General features: G+C 46.5%; 1 protein-coding gene across 2 annotated transcripts in view; it reads right to left on the reverse strand.

Moving 5' to 3' along the window:
* LCMT2 (leucine carboxyl methyltransferase 2) overlaps positions 1-18,090 on the reverse strand; it is an 850,582-nt gene that overhangs the window by 559,527 nt on the left and 272,965 nt on the right. For both annotated transcript variants that reach the window (XM_063950787.1, XM_063950788.1), the window contains exon 9: positions 1,269-1,365. In XM_063950787.1, the coding sequence (XP_063806857.1) occupies positions 1,269-1,365 (97 nt within the window). The remainder of the gene's footprint in view (positions 1-1,268; positions 1,366-18,090) is intronic.

The following is an 18,090-nucleotide window of genomic DNA, read 5'->3' on the forward strand; positions in this document are numbered from 1 at the left end:
GGTGTATTGAGGCTGGATGTATGAGGCATCTCACGCTGCATGGTGTATTGAGGCTGGATGTATGAGGCATCTCACGCTGCATGGTGTATTGAGGCTGGATGTATGAGGCATCTCACGCTGCATGGCGTATTGAGGCTGGGTGTATGAGGCATCTCACGCAGTGTGGTATATTGAGGTTGAATGTATGAGGCATCTCACGCTGCATGGCATATTGAGGCTGGATGTATGAGGCATCTCACGCTGCTTGGTGTATTGAGGCAGGATGTATGAGGCATGTCACGCTGCATGGTGTATTGAGGCATCTCACGCTGCATGGTGTATTGAGGCTGGATGTATGAGGCATCTCGCACTATGTGGCATATTGAGGCTGGATGTATGAGGCATCTCGCGCTGCATGGCGTATTGAGGCTGGATGTATGAGGCATATCACACTGCATGGTGTATTGAGGCTGGATGTATGAGGCATCTCACGCTGCATGGTGTATTGAGGCTGGATGTATTGAGGCATCTCACGCTGCATGGTGTATTGAGGCTGGATGTATGAGGCATCTCACGCAGTGTGGTGTATTGAGGTTGAATGTATAAGGCATCTCACGCTGCATGGTGTATTGAGGCTGGATGTATGAGGCATCTCACGCTGCATGGTGTATTGAGGCTGGGTGTATGAGGCATCTCACACTGTATGGTTTATTGAGGCTGGATGTATGAGGCATCTCTTGCTTCATGGTGTATTGAGGCTGGATGTGTGAGGCATCTCACGCTGCATGGCATATTGAGGCTGGATGTATGAGGCATCTCACGCTGCATGGCGTATTGAGGCTGGATGTGTGAGGCATCTCGCACTACGTGGCATATTGAGGCTGGATGTATGAGGCATCTCACGCTGCATGGCATATTGAGGCTGGATGTACAGTATGAGGCATCTCGCGCTGCATGGCATATTGAGGCTGGATGTATGAGGCATTTCGCACTGCATGGCATATTGAGGCTGGATGTGTGAGGCATCTCAAGCTGCATGGCATATTGAGGCTGGATGTATGAGGCATCTCAAGCTGCATGGTGTATTGAGGCTGGATGTGTGAGGCATCTCAAGCTGCATGGTGTATTGAGGCTGGATGTGTGAGGCATCTCAAGATGCATGGTGTATTGAGGCTGGATGTATGAGGCATCTCACGCTGCATGGTGTATTGAGGCTGGACACATTGTATGTTTAAGACGCTAATGCACAAAACTCTACATGAGCCACCAACTGTGCAGATAACTCGTACCTGCAAGTCCAGGGATAGGGCGCAGTGCTAGATCATCAGTCAGAATCCCATTGGAAGCCACAAGAATGAAATAATGAGAAGACTTCAGATGGAACTCCTGCAAATGGAAGGTAAGCGTTAGGAGGAACAAAAGAAAGATCATGGCCCTCATTCCGAGTTGTTCGCTCGGTAAAAATCTTCGCATCACAGCGATTTTCCGCTTAATGTGCATGTGTAATGTCCGCACTGCGACTGCGCCAAGTAAATTTGCTATGCACTTAGTAATTTTACTCACGGCTTTTTCATCGGTCTGGCGATCGTATTGTGATTGACAGGAAATGGGTGTTACTGGGCGGAAACAGGCCGTTTTATGGGCGTGTGGGAAAAAACGCTACCGTTTCCGGAAAAAACGCAGGAGTGGCCGGAGAAACGGAGGAGTGTCTGGGCGAACGCTGGGAGTGTTTGTGACGTCAAACCAGGAACGACAAGCACTGAACTGATCGCAGATGCCGAGTAAGTCTGAAGCTACTCAGAAACTGCTACGAGGTGTGTAATCGCAATATTGTGAATACATCGTTCGCAATTTTAAGATGCTAAGATTCACTCCCAGTAGGCGGCGGCTTAGCGTGAGCAACTCTGCTAAAATCGCCTTGCGAGCGAACAACTCGGAATGACCTCCCATACTGGAGATACAGATGTGTCCTCACACTATACACATTCTCTTCTGCTCCGTATACAGACTCAGTCACACACACTATACACATTCTATTCTGCTCCGTATACAGACTCAGTCACACACACTATACACATTCTCTTCTGCTCCGTATAAAGGATCAGTCACACACACTATACACATTCTCTTCTGCTCCGTATAATGACTCAGTCACACACACTATACACATTCTCTTCTGCTCCGTATACAGACTCAGTCACACACACTATACACATTCTCTTCTGCTCCGTATACAGACTCAGTCACACACACTATACACATTCTCTTCTGCTCCATATACAGACTCAGTCACACACACTATACACATTATCTTCTGCTCCGTATACAGACTCAGTCACACACACTATACACATTCTCTTCTGCTCCGTATACAGACTCAGTCACACAAACTATACACATTCTCTTCTGCTCCGTATAAAGGATCAGTCACACACACTATACACATTCTCTTCTGCTCCGTATAAAGGATCAGTCACACACACTATACACATTCTCTTCTGCTCCGTATACAGACTCAGTCACACACACTATACACATTCTCTTCTGCTCCGTATACAGACTCAGTCACACACACTATACACATTCTTTTCTGCTCCGTATACAGACTCAGTCACACACACTATACACATTCTCTTCTGCTCTGTATACAGGATCAGTCACACACACTATACACATTCTCTTCTGCTCTGTATACAGACTCAGTCACACACACTATACACATTCTCTTCTGCTCTGTATACAGACTCAGTCACACACTGTCACAACTGAGGGCCTGAGCTGACGGGAGGCAGCCTCAGTTGTAGGGGCTGAGATGTACCGGAACCTGGGAGGTTGTATCAGACCCCTGGACATGTAAGTAACATGAAGAATAACCGCCCGAAGGCGTGACCACGACAACTTGAATAAAAGTCAATGATGTTTATTTATGACAAACTCCATGCATCACAGTAGCAGTAAAAGAAACATAAAATCAGCAGAGAAATAATAATACAGTCCCTGGGTACTACAGGGTGGCAGGGGCCACAGAGCTCTGGTGGTATGAGACAGTTCTTATTATCTGCAAGTTGGAAAGTCCTTACCAGGCTCAACTGTAGCAATGAGGAAAGCCCAGGGTCGTACCAGCTGGTGTTCCAGGGAAAGCTGGACTGCTGAAGATAAAATGCTGCTGTGGGTACTGGTTAGAACCAGACAGGTGTTGGCACGGAGTGGGTACTGGCTGGAACCAGTGAAATGATAAATAAAGCTTGAGAGCGATGCAATATAGATGAAATGTGGAATTTGAGAGCGGAGAAATAATAATACCGGTGGAGAGTGGTAAACTGCAGAAAGGACACCGGCCCTTTAAGAGAAGCTGTACACTGCTGGAAGCTGAGCTGGAAGCAGGTGATGTTGTAGCTGGAAACAGGTGAGTCCAGAATGGATCGGAGAGTCAGGCTACACCGCAGGTGGAATGCTGGTGCGGGTCTCTATAGCAGAAGTCTGGAGACAGGAGCTGGAATCTGGAAGACATTCACAGGAGAGAGACAAACTGGAACAAGGTTTGACAACCAAAGCACTGACGCCTTCCTTGCTCAGGCACAACCTATTTATACCTGCAGCAAGGAAGGTATTGGCTAGGCAATTATGCAAATTAATAATACTGACAACGGATTGGTAGGAATGATCAGCTGACAGAATCCAAGATGGCTGCGCCCATGCAGACACTTGGAGGGAAGTTTGGATTGTAATCCATGTGGTCTGGAAAACAGTAATGGCGGCGCCGGCCACCGGAGACCGGAGACGCCAGGCTGACAGATGCACATCCGACCACGCGGACACAGCGGAGGCCGCGGCTGACGTAATCGCCACTCTGAATGCAGAAGCTCAGGGACGGCGGCGGAGGCCGCGGGAGACGCCATGCCAGATGTATAAGGTGTTACTGTGACTGCGTCCAGAGAGACAGGAGAGGATGCGGGAATGTGCACATCAGGATAACAGATGGGATCCGGTCCTGGAGCGCTGAGCCAGCCTTAGGAGGCATCTGATAGGTAAGAAATGACGTCCAGATACCCGGATCGTGACAGCACCCCCCCCCCCCCCCTTTAGGAGTGGCCCCAGGACACTTCTTTGGCTTTTGAGGAAACTTGGAATGGAATCTCCGGACCAAGGCAGGAGCATGGACATCAGAAGCATTGGTCCATGAACGTTCCTCAGGGCCATAACCCTTCCAGTCAATAAGATACTGAAGTTGACCGTAACGGTGACGTGAGTCCAGGATCTTGGCTACTTCATACTCAACGCCACGTTGAGTTTGGACTTTCGGAGTTGGAGGAAGTGAGGAATGAAACCGATTCAAGATTAGCGGTTTCAACAGGGAAACATGGAATGTCCTGGGTATTTTTAAGAAGGGAGGCAACTGGAGTCTGTAAGCAACAGGATTGATGACTTGATCAATTTTAAAAGGACCGATGTAGCGAGGTGCAAACTTCATACTGGGAACTCTTAACCTCAAATTCTTCGTGGATAACCATACCCGATCACCCACCTTGAGAGCAGGAACTGCTCGACGCTTCTTATCCGCAAACTTCTTGTACCTGAACGATGCCTTGAGCAGAGCTGATCGTACGCTCTTCCAGATATTGGCAAACTGATGCAAGGTGATATCCACTGCGGGAACAGAAGTTGCTGGAAGCGGTTGGAACTCAGGGACTTTAGGGTGGAATCCAAAGTTGGTGAAGAATGGTGTTGAAGAAGATGAAGAATGATACTGGTCGTTATGACAGAACTCGGCCCAGGGAAGTAATTGAACCCAGTCATCTTGAGAGGAGGACACATAGATGCGGAGGAAGGCCTCCAAGTCCTGATTCACCCTCTCAGTTTGACCATTGGTCTGAGGATGGTAAGCCGTGGAAAACTTTAGCTTGACTTGGAGGACTTGACATAAACTTCGCCAGAATTTGGCTGTGAATTGAACTCCTCGATCTGAGATGATTTCTTCAGGAAGACCGTGGAGTCGGAAGATCTCTTGTATGAATATTTGAGCCAACTTGGAAGCTGACGGAAGACCGGTGAGAGGAATGAAGTGTGCCATCTTGGTGAACCGGTCAACTACCACCCAGATGGTATTAAACTTGTTGCACATGGGCAAATCTGTAATAAAGTCCATCGACAAATGGGTCCATGGTCGACGGGGAACAGATAGTGGAACCAGTTGCCCCGCAGGCGACTGGCGGGATACTTTATGTTGAGCACACTTTGGGCAAGATGCAATAAACTCCAAAACGTCCTTTTTCAGAGTTGGCCACCAATAGGACCTAGAGATAAACTCCAGGGTTTTTTGGATACCTGTATGTCCGGCAAAGCGGGAAGCATGGGCCCAATGCATGAGCTTCTTCCTTAGTGTCGGCTTTACAAAACTTTTCCCTGACGGGGGCGTAGAGTCCATCCCTACCATGGAGAATGCCAACGGATTTATAATAGGATGCTTGTCTGAAGACTCTGACTCATTTTCTTGCTCCCATGAGCGGGAAAGGGCATCGGCCTTGCGATTCTGAGAGCCCGGACAGAACTGGAGTTTAAAGTCGAACCTGGAAAAGAAAAGTGCCCATCTGGCCTGACGAGGGTTGAGACATTGTGCGCCTTTCAGATATAGAAGGTTCTTGTGGTCTGTAAGGATGGTGATTGAATGAGAAGCTCCCTCCAACAGATATCTCCACTCCTCTAGAGCGAGCTTGATGGCTAGCAACTCCTGGTCGCCAATGGCATAGTTGCGTTCCGCTGGGGAGAACTTCCGTGAGAAGAAACTGCAAGGATGTAAATGGCCATCTTTAGCCCTCTGAGATAACACCGCTCCTACTCCAACGGAGGAGGCATCCACCTCTAAGATGAAAGGAGAGTCGATGTCAGGCTGTTTCAGGACAGGCGCAGAGATGAACCTCTGTTTTAAAAGATGAAAAGCTTGCATGGCTTCTTCAGACCACTTGGACGGGTTAGCACCCTTCTTGGTGAAAGCAGTAATAGGCGCCACAATGGTGGAAAAGTCTCGTATAAACTTTCGGTAATAATTGGCGAACCCTAAGAACCTCTGGACCCCTTTGAAGGTTAAAGGTACCGGCCAATTCTGGATTGCTTGTAGTTTCTCAGGATCCATCTCTAGTCCGGAACCGGACACAATGTACCCTAGAAACGGAATGGACTTGACTTCAAAGACGCATTTCTCTAATTTGCAATAGAGATGATTGACACGGAGACGGGACAGAACCTCCTTTACCCAAAAACGATGTTCCTCTAAATTGTTGGCAAAAATAAGGATATCATCTAGATAGACCACGACATGACGGTATAGAATGTCTCTGAAGATCTCATTGACGAAATGCTGGAAGACAGCTGGAGCATTGCTCAATCCGAAGGGCATGACGAGGTACTCATAATGTCCGTCACGGGTGTTAAATGCGGTCTTCCACTCGTCACCCTCACGGATCCGGATGAGATTGTATGCACCTCTCAAGTCCAGCTTTGTAAAGATGGTAGCTCCGCTAACTCTGTCAAAGAGCTCAGTAATCAGGGGTAAAGGATAGCGGTTCTTGATGGTAATGTCGTTCAAACCTCTGTAGTCGATGCACGGCCGCAGACCACCATCTTTCTTTTTTACAAAAAAGAAGCCTGCGCCGGCTGGAGAAGAAGAAGGTCGAATGAACCCCTTTGCTAGGTTCTCTTTAATGTATTCCTCCATGGAATGCGTCTCAGGCAGAGACAACGGATAAGTTCGGCCTCGAGGTGGAACCTTCCCTGGAACGAGATCAATCGGGCAGTCCCATTCTCTATGAGGAGGAAGGATATCAGCAGAAGCTTTACTGAACACATCCGTGAAATCTTGATATGGAGGAGGTGGAACATCAGACGACCTGGGGGAGGAAGAACAGACAGGCAACACTTTAAACAAACATGTCTCAGCACAGGAGGGACCCCATGCCAGAATTTGCGTAGTCGTCCAATCAATTGTAGGATTGTGAAGACGGAGCCATGGAAGGCCCAGGACCACAGAATGTGTGGCTCTTGGAATCACTAAAAGTGAAATAAGTTCGGAATGAAGAACTCCCACTCTCAGACGAACTGGTAGAGTCCTTAGAGCAATAACTGTATCAAAAATTTTACTGCCATCCACGGCAGTTAAGGAAAAGGAGGAAGGAAGTCTCTCGGTGGGTAGGGACCACCGTTTAACATAGGCTTCGGTAATAAAGTTCCCAGCTGCTCCGGAATCCAGAAGGGCAATGACGTTCTGATAACGTTGAGCAACTTGAAGCGAGACTGGGAGATTACAATCTTGAGGAGATGGAGAGGAGATCATTACTCCTAGCCGGCCCTCTCCTTGGCGAGCTAGGATTTGGAGTTTCCCGGACGTTTGGGACAGGCATTAATAGTGTGAGACGGAGCTGCACAATACAGACAGAGAGACTCAGAGAGACGTCTTCGGCGCTCAGCAGGAGTTAAACGGGAACGACCAATTTGCATGGGTTCATCTTTAGTTGGTGACAGTTGGCGAGGAGGAGGAGCAGAAGGTTTTGGAGCAGATGATCTTCCACGCTCAGTTGCTCTCTCTCTGAAACGTAAGTCAACTTTCGTACAAAGTGAGATTAGCTCATCTAACTTGGAGGGTAAGTCTCTGGTAGCTAACTCATCTTTAATACACTCGGATAAACCATGCCAGAATGCAGCATACAGGGCCTCGTCGTTCCATGCCAGTTCAGATGCCAGGATCTGGAACTGTATAAGATATTGTCCTACAGTACGTGATCCCTGGCGTAAACGGAGAATCTCAGACGAAGCTGAAGTTACCCGGCCTGGCTCGTCGAAGATGCGCCTGAATGTTGACACGAATGCGGTGTAAGAAGATAGCAGGATGTCGGACCTCTCCCATAACGGTGATGCCCAGTCAAGGGCTGAGCCACTGAGAAGAGAGATGATGTAGGCAATTTTTGTACGGTCACTGGGAAAATTGCCAGGTTGTAGCTCAAACTGAATCTCGCACTGGTTGAGAAATCCCCTGCAGAATCTTGGAGATCCGTCAAATTTTGCTGGCGTTGGAAGATGAAGACGTGGAGCAGAAATGGGTAAGGTGGGTGGGGTTATAGCTGGAGTCACTGTGGTTGACGCACCAGACGCGCCTGATCCACGGAGAGTTGTCTGAATCCCATCCAGCCGAGTAGAGAGATCCTGGAGACAGCGGATGATGTGGCCCTGTGCAGCCTCCTGATGTTCTAGTCGGGCTGCCAGTTCTTGCATCGGCCTGGCCGCTTGATCCTGGTCTCCGGCTGGATTCATGTGGTCAGTGCTTACTGTCACAACTGAGGGCCTGAGCTGACGGGAGGCAGCCTCAGTTGTAGGGGCTGAGATGTACCGGAACCTGGGAGGTTGTATCAGACCCCTGGACATGTAAGTAACATGAAGAATAACCGCCCGAAGGCGTGACCATGACAACTTGAATAAAAGTCAATGATGTTTATTTATGACAAACTCCATGCATCACAGTAGCAGTAAAAGAAACATAAAATCAGCAGAGAAATAATAATACAGTCCCTGGGTACTACAGGGTGGCAGGGGCCACAGAGCTCTGGTGGTATGAGACAGTTCTTATTATCTGCAAGTTGGAAAGTCCTTACCAGGCTCACTGTAGCAATGAGGAAAGCCCAGGGTCGTACCAGCTGGTGTTCCAGGGAAAGCTGGACTGCTGAAGATAAAATGCTGCTGTGAGTACTGGTTAGAACCAGACAGGTGTTGGCACGGAGTGGGTACTGGCTGGAACCAGTGAAATGATAAATAAAGCTTGAGAGCGATGCAATATAGATGAAATGTGGAATTTGAGAGCGGAGAAATAATAATACCGGTGGAGAGTGGTAAACTGCAGAAAGGACACCGGCCCTTTAAGAGAAGCTGTACACTGCTGGAAGCTGAGCTGGAAGCAGGTGATGTTGTAGCTGGAAACAGGTGAGTCCAGAATGGATCGGAGAGTCAGGCTACACCGCAGGTGGAATGCTGGTGCGGGTCTCTATAGCAGAAGTCTGGAGACAGGAGCTGGAACCTGGAAGACATTCACAGGAGAAAGACAAACTGGAACAAGGTTTGACAACCAAAGCACTGACGCCTTCCTTGCTCAGGCACAACCTATTTATACCTGCAGCAAGGAAGGCATTGGCTAGGCAATTATGCAAATTAATAATACTGACAACGGATTGGTAGGAATGATCAGCTGACAGAATCCAAGATGGCTGCGCCCATGCAGACACTTGGAGGGAAGTTTGGATTGTAATCCATGTGGTCTGGAAAACAGTAATGGCGGCGCCGGCCACCGGAGACAGGAGACGCCAGGCTGACAGATGCACATCCGACCACGCGGACACAGCGGAGGCCGCGGCTGACGTAATCGCCACTCTGAATGCAGAAGCTCAGGGACGGCGGCGGAGGCCGCGGGAGACGCCATGCCAGATGTATAAGGCGTTACTGTGACTGCGTCCAGAGAGACAGGAGAGGATGCGGGAATGTGCACATCAGGATAACAGATGGGATCCGGTCCTGGAGCGCTGAGCCAGCCTTAGGAGGCATCTGATAGGTAAGAAATGGCGTCCAGATACCCGGATCGTGACACACACACTATACACATTCTCTTCTGCTCCGTATAAAGGATCAGTCACACACACTATACACATTCTCTTCTGCTCCGTATAAAGGATCAGTCACACACACTATACACATTCTCTTCTGCTCCGTATACAGACTCAGTCACACACACTATACACATTCTCTTCTGCTCCGTATACAGACTCAGTCACACACACTATACACATTCTCTTCTGCTCCGTATAAAGGATCAGTCACACACACTATACACATTCTCTTCTGCTCCGTATACAGACTCAGTCACACACACTATACACATTCTCTTCTGCTCCGTATACAGACTCAGTCACACACACTATACACATTCTCTTCTGCTCCGTATAAAGGATCAGTCACACACACTATACACATTCTCTTCTGCTCCGTATACAGACTCAGTCACACACGCTATACACATTCTCTTCTGCTCCGTATACAGACTCAGTCACACACACTATACACATTCTCTTCTGCTCCGTATAAAGGATCAGTCACACACACTATACACATTCTCTTCTGCTCCGTATAAAGGATCAGTCACACACACTATACATATTCTCTTCTGCTCCGTATAAAGGATCAGTCACACACACTATACACATTCTCTTCTGCTCCGTATAAAGGATCAGTCACACACACTATACACATTCTCTTCTGCTCCGTATAAAGGATCAGTCACACACACTATACACATTCTCTTCTGCTCCGTATACAGACTCAGTCACACACACTATACACATTCTCTTCTGCTCCGTATACAGACTCAGTCACACACATTATACACATTCTCTTCTGCTCCGTATAAAGGATCAGTCACACACACTATACACATTCTCTTCTGCTCCGTATACAGACTCAGTCACACACACTATACACATTCTCTTCTGCTCCGTATACAGACTAAGTCACACACACTATACACATTCTCTTCTGCTCCGTATAAAGGATCAGTCACACACACTATACACATTCTCTTCTGCTCCGTATACAGACTCAGTCACACACGCTATACACATTCTCTTCTGCTCCGTATACAGACTCAGTCACACACACTATACACATTCTCTTCTGCTCCGTATAAAGGATCAGTCACACACACTATACACATTCTCTTCTGCTCCGTATAAAGGATCAGTCACACACACTATACATATTCTCTTCTGCTCCGTATAAAGGATCAGTCACACACACTATACACATTCTCTTCTGCTCCGTATACAGACTCAGTCACACACACTATACACATTCTCTTCTGCTCCGTATAAAGGATCAGTCACACACACTATACACATTCTCTTCTGCTCCGTATACAGACTCAGTCACACACGCTATACACATTCTCTTCTGCTCCGTATACAGACTCAGTCACACACACTATACACATTCTCTTCTGCTCCGTATACAGACTCAGTCACACACACTATACACATTCTCTTCTGCTCCGTATACAGACTCAGTCACACACACTATACACATTCTCTTCTGCTCCGTATAAAGGATCAGTCACACACACTATACACATTCTCTTCTGCTCCGTATACAGACTCAGTCACACACACTATACACATTCTCTTCTGCTCCGTATACAGACTCAGTCACACACACTATACACATTCTCTTCTGCTCCGTATAAAGACTCAGTCACACACACTATACACATTCTCTTCTGCTCCGTATACAGACTCAGTCACACACACACACACACTATACACATTCTCTTCTGCTCCGTATAAAGGATCAGTCACACACACTATACACATTCTCTTCTGCTCCGTATAAAGGATCAGTCACACACACTATACACATTCTCTTCTGCTCCGTATAAAGGATCAGTCACACACACTATACACATTCTCTTCTGCTCCGTATAAAGACTCAGTCACACACACTATACACATTCTCTTCTGCTCCATATACAGACTCAGTCACACACACTATACACATTATATTCTGCTCCGTATACAGACTCAGTCACACACACTATACACATTCTATTCTGCTCCGTATAAAGGATCAGTCACACACACTATACACATTCTATTCTGCTCCGTATAAAGCCTCAGTCACACACACTATACACATTCTATTCTGCTCCGTATACAGACTCAGTCACACACTATACACATTATCTTCTGCTCCGTATACAGACTCAGTCACACACACTATACACATTCTATTCTGCTCCGTATACAGACTCAGTCACACACACTATACACATTCTCTTCTGCTCCGTATAAAGGATCAGTCACACACACTATACACATTCTCTTCTGCTCCGTATAAAGGATCAGTCACACACACTATACACATTCTCTTCTGCTCCATATACAGACTCAGTCACACACACTATACACATTATCTTCTGCTCCATATACAGACTCAGTCACACACACTATACACATTCTCTTCTGCTCCGTATAAAGGATCAGTCACACACACTATACACATTCTCTTCTGCTCCATATACAGACTCAGTCACACACACTATACACATTCTCTTCTGCTCTGTATACAGACTCAGTCACACACACTATACACATTCTCTTCTGCTCCGTATACAGACTCAGTCACACACACTATACACATTCTCTTCTGCTCTGTATACAAACTCAGTCACACACACTATACACATTCTCTTCTGCTCCGTATACAGACTCAGTCACACACACTATACACATTCTCTTCTGCTCCGTATACAGACTCAGTCACACACACTATACACATTCTCTTCTGCTCCGTATAAAGGATCAGTCACACACACTATACACATTCTCTTCTGCTCCGTATAAAGGATCAGTCACACACACTATACACATTCTCTTCTGCTCCGTATAAAGGATCAGTCACACACACTATACACATTCTCTTCTGCTCCGTATAAAGGATCAGTCACACACACTATACACATTCTCTTCTGCTCCGTATACAGACTCAGTCACACACACTATACACATTCTCTTCTGCTCCGTATACAGACTCAGTCACACACACTATACACATTCTCTTCTGCTCCGTATAAAGGATCAGTCACACACACTATACACATTCTCTTCTGCTCCGTATAAAGGATCAGTCACACACACTATACACATTCTCTTCTGCTCCGTATAAAGACTCAGTCACACACACTATACACATTCTATTCTGCTCCGTATACAGACTCAGTCACACACACTATACACATTCTCTTCTGCTCCGTATAAAGGATCAGTCACACACACTATACATATTCTCTTCTGCTCCGTATAAAGCCTCAGTCGCACACACTATACACATTATCTTCTGCTCCGTATAAAGACTCAGTCACACACACTATACACATTCTCTTATGCTCCGTATACAGACTCAGTCACACACACTATACACATTCTCTTCTGCTCCGTATAAAGCCTCAGTCGCACACACTATACACATTCTATTCTGCTCCATATACAGAATCAGTCCCACACACTATAGACATTCTATTCTGCTCCATATACAGACTCAGTCACACACACTATACACATTTTATTCTGCTCCGTATACAGACTCAGCCACACACACTATACACATTCTATTCTGCTCCATATATAGACTCAGTCACGCACACTATACACATTCTATTCTGCTCCATATACAGAATCAGTCCCACGCACTATAGACATTCTATTCTGCTCCATATACAGACTCAGTCACACACACTATACACATTCTATTCTGCTCCGTATACAGACTCAGTCACACACACTATACACATTCTATTCTGCTCCATATACAGACTCAGTCACGCACACTATACAAGTTCTGTTCTGCTCCGTATATAGGGCCTAATTCTGAGTTGATTGCAGCAGCAATTTTGTTAGCAGTTGGGCAAAACCATGTGCACTGCAGGGGGGGCAGATATATGTGCAGAGAGAGTTAGATTTGGGTGGGGTATATTTAAACTGAAATCTAAAGTGCAGTGTAAAAATAAAGAAGCCACTATTTACCCTGCACAGAAACAAAATAACCCACCCAAATCTAACTCTCTCTGCAAATGTTATATCTGCCCCCCCTGCAGTGCACATGGTTTTGCCCAATTGCTAACAAACTTGCTGCAGTGATCAACTCAGAATTACCCCCATACACTCAGTCAAACACTATACACATTCTATTCTACTCCGTATACAGATTCAGTCACACACACTATACACATTGTATTCTACTCCGTATACAGACTCAGTCACACACTATACAAGTTCTGTTCTACTCTGTATGCAGTCTTAGTCACCCAGACTATACACATTCTATTCTACTCTGTATACACTCAGTCACACACTATAAAAGTGCTGTTTTGCTCCGTATACAGACTCAATCACACACAATACACACAAGTTCTGTTCTGCTCCATATACAGACTCAGTTCACAAACACACTATACAAGTTCTGTTCTGTTCCGTATACAGACTCAGTTACACACACTATACGGGTGTAGTATGGTATGCCGGCGACCAGCATACCGGCGCCGGGAGACCGACCGCCGGCATACCGACAGTGTGGTGAGCGCAAATAAGCCCCTTGCGGGCTCGCTGCGCTCGCCACACTGTGCCACGCTATTTTATTCTCCCTCCAAGGGGGTCATGGACCCCCACAAGGGAGAAAAAGTGCCGGTATGCCGGGATTCTGGCGCCGGTATACTGTGCGCCAGGATCCCGACAGTCGGCACACTGAAGACCAACCCCACTGTACACATTCTATTCTGCTCTGTATATAGACTCAGTCACAAACACTATACAAGTTGTGTTCTACTCTGTATGCAGTCTTAGTCACACATACTATGCACATTATATTCTACTCCGTGTACAGACTCAGTCACACACTATAAAAGTTCTGTTCTGCTCCGTATACAGACTCAGTCACACACAGTATACACATTATATTCTGCTCCGTATACAGACTCAGTCACACACACTATACACTTTCTATTCTGCTCCATATACTGACTCAGTCACACACACACTATACAAGTTGTGTTCTACTCTGTATGCAGTCTTAGTCACACATACTATGCACATTATATTCTACTCCGTGTACAGACTCAGTCACACACTATAAAAGTTCTGTTCTGCTCCGTATACAGACTCAGCCATACACACTATACACATTATATTCTGCTCCGTATACAGACTCAGTCACACACACTATACACTTTCTATTCTGCTCCATATACTGACTCAGTCACACACACACACTATACAAGTTCTGTTCTGGTCCATATACAGACTCAGTCACAAACACTATACACATTCTATTCTACTCCATATACAGACTCAGTCACACACACTGTACAAGTTCTGTTCTACTCTGTATGCAGTCTTAGTCACACACACTATACACATTCTATTCTACTCTGTATACAGACTCAGTCACACACACTATACACTTTCTATTCTGCTCCATATACTGACTCAGTCACACACACACTATACAAGTTCTGTTCTGGTCCATATACAGACTCAGTCACAAACACTATACACATTCTATTCTACTCCATATACAGACTTAGTCACACACACTAAACAAGTTCTGTTCTACTCTGTATGCAGTCTTAGTCACACACACTATACACATTCTATTCTACTCTGTATACAGACTCAGTCACACACTAAACAAGTTATGTTCTACTCTGTATGCAGTCTTAGTCACACACACTATACACATGCTATTCTACTCTGTATACAGACTCAGTCACAGACACACTATAAAAATTCTGTTCTGTTCCATATACAGACTCAATCACACACAATATACAAGTTCTGTTCTGCTCCATATACAGACTCAGTCACACACAATATACAAGTTCTGTTCTGTATACAGACTCAGTCACACACAGTATACAAGTTCTGGTCTGCTACGTATACAGACTCAGTCACATAAACTATAGAAGTTATGTTCTTTCATATACAGACTCAGTCACACACACTATACAAGTTCTGTTCTGCAACGTATACAGACTCTGTCACACACTATGCAAGTTGTTGTTCAGTATGACTGCCCAGCCAGGTAAATCATGTGCCCCTTTGACTATATTCCTGTGTAGATACAGGAAGTCACAAAAGCTGATACCCCACACAGCCCCCCTCTCTCACCTCCCTCACATGAAGTCATGATCAGCTGAAGGGACTCTGACATCACAAATGACTACAAGGAGTTAACACTCATTTTATGGCCTCAGGAAAGTCAGCCTCCCTATCAATATAGGAACACGGGTGCAGGTGCACCAAACACCATTAAAAGTATAACAACCATCATGTTTGAGGTTCTTGGCATATATTGGACAGTATATGAGCCTAAACATCTACTTAACTGTGACCTCGTTAGACAGGTCCCTAACATTATAGGAGTTTGTCTCTGGGGCGCAGAGCACCCCCAACCCACCCTAGCCATAAGACCCCAGGGCATCACACAGATGAGGAAAAGTAGTGAGAAGTCAGTGTTAGCTGAGTGAGAGAAGCTGCTGAGTGTTAGAAAGAGGACAGCAGTAAGGTGTAAGAGCATTAGAGAGAGGAAAGCAGTAATGTGTCAGAGTGTTAGAGAGGACAGCACTAAGGTGTCAGAGTGTTAGAAAGAAGACAGCAGTAAGATGTTAGAGAGAGGAAGGCAGTAAGGTGTCAGAGTGAGGAAGGCAGAAAGGTGTCAGAGTGTTAGAGAGCGGGCAGCACTAAGGTGTCAGAGAGAGGACAGCAGTAAGGTGTCAGTGTGTTAGAGAGAGGACAGCAGTAAGGTGTCAGTGAGAGGACAGCACTAAGGTGTCAAAGCATTAGAGAGAGGACAGCAGTAAGGTGTCAGAGTGTCAGAGAGAGGACAGCAGTAAGGTGTCAGAGAGAGGACAGCAGTAAGGTGTCAGAGAGAGGACAGCAGTAAGGTGTCAGTGCGTTAGAGAGAAGACAACAGTAAGGTGTCAGAGTGTCAGAGAGAGGACAGCAGTAAGGTATCAGAGCATTAGAGAGAGGAAAGCAGTAATGTGTCAGAGTGTTAGAGAGGACAGCACTAAGGTGTCAGAGTGTTAGAAAGAAGACAGCAGTAAGGTGTTAGAGTGAGGAAGGCAGAAATGTGTCAGAGTGTTAGAGAGTGGGCAGCACTAAGGTGTCAGAGAGAGGACAGCAGTAAGGTGACAGTGTGTTAGAGAGAGGACAGCAGTAAGGTGTCAGTGAGAGGACAGCACTAAGGTGTCAGAGCATTAGAGAGAGGACAGCAGTAAGGTGTCAGAGCGTTAGAGAGAGGACAGCATAAAGGTGTCAGAGTGCTAGAGAGAGGACAGCAGTAAGGTGTCAGAGTGTAAGAGAGAGGATAGCACTAAGGTGCCAGAGTGCTAGAGAGAGGACAGCAGTCAGGTATCAGAGTGTAAGAGAGAGGACAGCAGTAAGGTGTCAGAGAGAGGACAGCGGTAAGGTGTCAGAGAGAGGACAGCAGTAAGGTGTCAGAGAGAGGACAGCAGTAAGGTGTCAGAGAGAGGACAGCAGTAAGGTGTCAGAGAGAGGACAGCAGTAAGGTGTCAGAGAGAGGACAGCAGTAAGGTGTCAGAGAGAGGACAGCAGTAAGGTGTCAGAGAGAGGACAGCAGTAAGGTGTCAGAGAGAGGACAGCAGTAAGGTGTCAGTGAGAGGACAGCACTAAGGTGTGAGAGCATTAGAGGACAGCAGTAAGGTGTAAGAGAGAGGACAGCACTAAGGTGTCAAAGCATTAGAGAGAGGACAGCAGTAAGATGTCAGAGTGTAAGAGAGAGGACAGCACTAAGGTATCAGAGTGTAAGAGAGAGGACAGCACTAAGGTATCAGAGTGTAAGAGAGAGGACAGCAGTAAGGTGTCAGAGAGAGGACAGCAGTAAGGTGTCAGAGAGAGGACAGCAGTAAGGTGTCAGAGAGAGGACAGCAGTAAGGTGTCAGAGAGAGGACAGCAGTAAGGTGTCAGAGAGAGGACAGCAGTAAGGTGTCAGAGAGGACAGCAGTAAGGTGTCAGAGAGAGGACAGCAGTAAGGTGTCAAAGAGAGGACAGCAGTAAGGTGCCAAAGAGAGGACAGCAGTAAGGTGTCAGAGAGAGGACAACAGTAAGGCATCAGAATGTTAGAGAGAGGACAGCAGTAAGGTGTCAGAGAGAGGACAGCAGTAAGGTGTCACAGTGTTAGAGAGGACAGCAGTAAGGTGTCAGAGAGAGGACAGCACTAAGGTGTCAAAGCATTAGAGAGAGGACAGCAGAAAGGTGTCAGAGTGCTAGAGAGAGGACAGCAGTAAGATGTCAGAGTGCTAGAGAGAGGACAGCAGTAAGATGTCAGACTGTAAGAGAGAGGACAGCAGTAAGGTGTCAGAGAGAGGACAGCAGTAAGGTGTCAGAGAGAGGACAGCAGTAAGGTGTCAGAGAGAGGACAGCAGTAAGGTGTCAGAGAGAGGACAGCAGTAAGGTGTCAGAGAGAGGACAGCAGTAAGGTGTCAGAGAGAGGACAGCAGTAAGGTGTCAGAGAGGA

The sequence above is a fragment of the Pseudophryne corroboree genome, chromosome 2 (genome assembly GCF_028390025.1).
Source record: "Pseudophryne corroboree isolate aPseCor3 chromosome 2, aPseCor3.hap2, whole genome shotgun sequence".
NCBI lineage: Eukaryota > Metazoa > Chordata > Amphibia > Anura > Myobatrachidae > Pseudophryne > Pseudophryne corroboree.